At 44.1% G+C, this 3,039-nt stretch overlaps 1 protein-coding gene across 1 annotated transcript; it reads left to right on the top strand.

The window, feature by feature from the left end:
* Positions 1–228: 228 nt before the first annotated feature.
* hlx1 (H2.0-like homeo box 1 (Drosophila)) lies at positions 229–2,480 on the top strand. The gene is made up of 4 exons (XM_073816956.1): positions 229–622; positions 830–997; positions 1,183–1,367; positions 1,904–2,480. Exons 1-4 carry the CDS (start codon positions 229–231, stop codon positions 2,225–2,227), a joined length of 1,071 nt encoding a protein of 356 aa, XP_073673057.1. The 3' UTR covers positions 2,228–2,480.
* The last annotated feature ends 559 nt before the right edge of the window (positions 2,481–3,039 follow it).

Below are 3,039 nucleotides of genomic sequence, written 5' to 3'. Positions count from 1 at the left end.
ACCAACAAACGTGCTGATTCTTAAGAGTCGTACTGGAAGTGCTGTCGTGTTTGGGGCGTGTTGGAGCGTTCTGTCAACTTCCATTGGCTCTCAAAGAGCCAATCAATAACGGAACTCCTGCTTAGGGCTTTTTGGACTCCTGTCTGGAGTTTCATACTTGAGGAGAAACGCGAGAGAGGGCAGCAACTTCTTAAACCTGACTGAGTTGTGTCCGATTCTCTAGCCAGGATGTACACGACGGGACTCAATCCGTTTTACGCGTCGAACTTTAGCCTTTGGACCGCGTACTGCTCGGGCGGCTTCGGGGTGGACAGCATGAAGAAGCCGTCGTTCTGCATCGCTGATATTCTGCACGTTGGAGATGCGGAGAACATCCCTGGATCGTCTTCGCTCATGGCGCACATCGGTGCCCGCGCGCAGGTTCACTCGTCGGGATCCCCGTTGCGCCCGTCTCCGGTCACCCCAACCGCGTATCACAGGCATGGAATACACTTGACATCCCGAGCCGCGATGAACGCGCAATCCGCGCCTCCGCCCTCGAGTAAAGACCTCAAGTTCGGAATCGATCGGATATTATCCACAGACTTCGAGCCCAAGGGAAAGGATTCTCCGACCTTAAGAGGTAAGACGTTTTTAAACATTTGTAAAAATCAGGGTTTTTTCTTAGTAAGCATCACATCACGCTTATAAAGGACTTAACCATTAGATTCAGAATAGTAATGCTTGTTTGGACGCGTCCAACCCAACGCGCTCATGGCCCTGTTTATACAAGCCAATTGGAAGTTTAGTACTTTAGTTGAACTGTTTGGTGTTTGTCGTTGTGTAACAGATCTCACATCGATTGTTAGTCCGAATCGGCAGTCAGCAGTCCATGTGTCTGCCAGCCCGTACTTCGCGTCCATAGACCCGACCATGAGCGAAACCTCCTCCATGATGGGTTCAATAGGCAATGTCGCCAGGCAATCAGGGCAACATCAGTTTCAAGACACCTTCCCAGGTAGTGTAGTACATCCCAGTCGAGCCCTAAAGAGACAGAACCTGCACGTTTATTATTATTGCACTGCCTAATGTTTGCACGTGTGCGGTGATTTTGCACATGCGATTAAGTAACATGCACTTTGGCCAAACTGCACTTAAGTTCTTTTTGTGTTCTAACGGCGTGTGTTTGTTTGACTCAAACAGGGCCGTATGCGGTGCTTTCTAAAGACACAATGCCACAGACGTACAAGAGGAAAAGGTCGTGGTCCAGAGCCGTGTTCTCCAACCTCCAGCGGAAGGGCCTCGAGAAACGCTTTGAAATCCAAAAGTACGTCACGAAACCGGACAGAAAACAGCTGGCTGCCATGCTGGGCCTCACCGATGCACAGGTGAGCGACGGATTGTCTCTTATTAAAATCGAAATAATGTCTTTTAAAATTAAAACACGGCTTGAGAGCCATCTGGAGCCTTTGCAGCTGGAGGCTCTGCAGTTGAAGCATTGCGACACCCGCATTTCTAGAGAAATGAAAGTCAATTATAACGAATTATTGCAAATGCAAGAGGGGTGCAGTTGTTTCGTTTCAAAACATGTTAATTTAGGGAATTGGGCAAGAGTTTCTGTCTTATTCGATATCGGAAATGACACGACAGGCAGCGAACGCGATAAGAGAGTTTCACAACTTTCCAGTCAAGTTTGGAAATCCGCTTTTCTCCAGCAGAGCAGTAGCCTAAGTTGACTCGGGTGTTTCAATTAATTGATAACCTTTCGATTTAGTTCTCATCTCTCAAAACATCAAGACAAGAAGGACTTAATGAAAGGTTTTGATGCACTTCAAATGTTACCGATGCATAATTAACTCTTAATTGATTTAGAAACACATTATAATGTATACATAATAAAAGTTTTCTAAACGATTTGTTTTAGGTAAAAGTTTGGTTCCAGAACCGGCGGATGAAATGGCGGCATTCCAAAGAAGCGCAGGCGCAGAAGGACAAGGAAAAAGAACAGCCGGATAAATCCGCGACCGAAACCGAGCCCAAGGAACGCGAGGATTCCGAATGCGAAAGCGAACCGAGCGAGTCCGAATTCGAGGACGGCCCTGAGGACAAAAGCGACGTGGACATTTCTGACCTTAGCAAAGCCAGTGTGATTATCCCAGGAGCTCTGCCGGTCAGCACGCACGACACATCATCCTCCAGCACAAACTCCACGACAGAACCGAGCACAGGCGGACAAACACCGCTGTGAGGATCCGCCGGTAAACCGGGACAGAGACATTGACATTGAAGAGAGCACAGGAACACGAGCGGGCCTTACTTGAGCCATCGTTTCATTGTGAAACAGACCTTTATGACCTTTCAGAGAGCGTTAAATGAACCACTCGACCCTCGTGACGATTTGGGGAATTGAGTGTTCATGAATTTAAGACGTTGATAAACTTGATTGTATTATATTTTGTCTGTAAGTATTTGCACTGAAAATGTAAATAAACGTTTGTTACTAATAATCCCAAGTGGTGTATTAATGGGAAACAACGCACTTGAGTCAATTATAAACGAATTAATATATAAATCATGTATTTAACGATTAAACACACATGCAAAACTAATTGCGCCGCTTTTTTTCTAAATAAACATTAAGTATCGCAATGAACTCTTGCAACACAATTCTCACTAACTGTTGCCGGTATTTCTCAGTTGCAAAATTTGTCAATGACATTTTCGCAATTTTGCAGGAATAGATTGCACATCAAACAACTTTCACAATAATATCGTGAAAGCCTAAACAAAATAACGCGTAAATCTTATTGCGACTGGAAAAGGAAAATTGCGTGGGGAAGATCAAGGCAACGTTTTGAGTGTTTTTCTTTTTCTGTAGCAGTGCTTTGCATGTTGAAACATTAGTTTAAAACTATTGTTATTATTCGCCATCTGAGCTTGAAATTTAAATCATCATTAATTAGTATTTAATTAGTAAACCAGGATATATTTGTATATACATTTTTCTTTTATGCCAAAAATCATTAGGATATTAAGATATTTTGCAAACTTCTACTGTAA

The sequence above is a fragment of the Garra rufa genome, chromosome 13 (genome assembly GCF_049309525.1).
Source record: "Garra rufa chromosome 13, GarRuf1.0, whole genome shotgun sequence".
Classification (NCBI taxonomy): domain Eukaryota; kingdom Metazoa; phylum Chordata; class Actinopteri; order Cypriniformes; family Cyprinidae; genus Garra; species Garra rufa.
The sequence above is the reverse complement of the archived record's forward strand: the minus strand, read 5'-3'. Positions and strand labels throughout refer to the sequence as shown.

What these genes read in the sequence shown, in the direction of transcription:
- hlx1 (XM_073816956.1), top strand. Translation starts at nt 229, where the DNA reads ATGTACACGACGGGACTCAATCCGTTTTACGCGTCGAACTTTAGCCTT. An exon ending in GTTTCAAGACACCTTCCCAG is followed by an intron (nt 998 to 1,182) that starts GTAGTGTAGTAC and finishes TGACTCAAACAG; the next exon opens with GGCCGTATGCGGTGCTTTCT. An exon ending in TGGGCCTCACCGATGCACAG is followed by an intron (nt 1,368 to 1,903) that starts GTGAGCGACGGA and finishes GATTTGTTTTAG; the next exon opens with GTAAAAGTTTGGTTCCAGAA.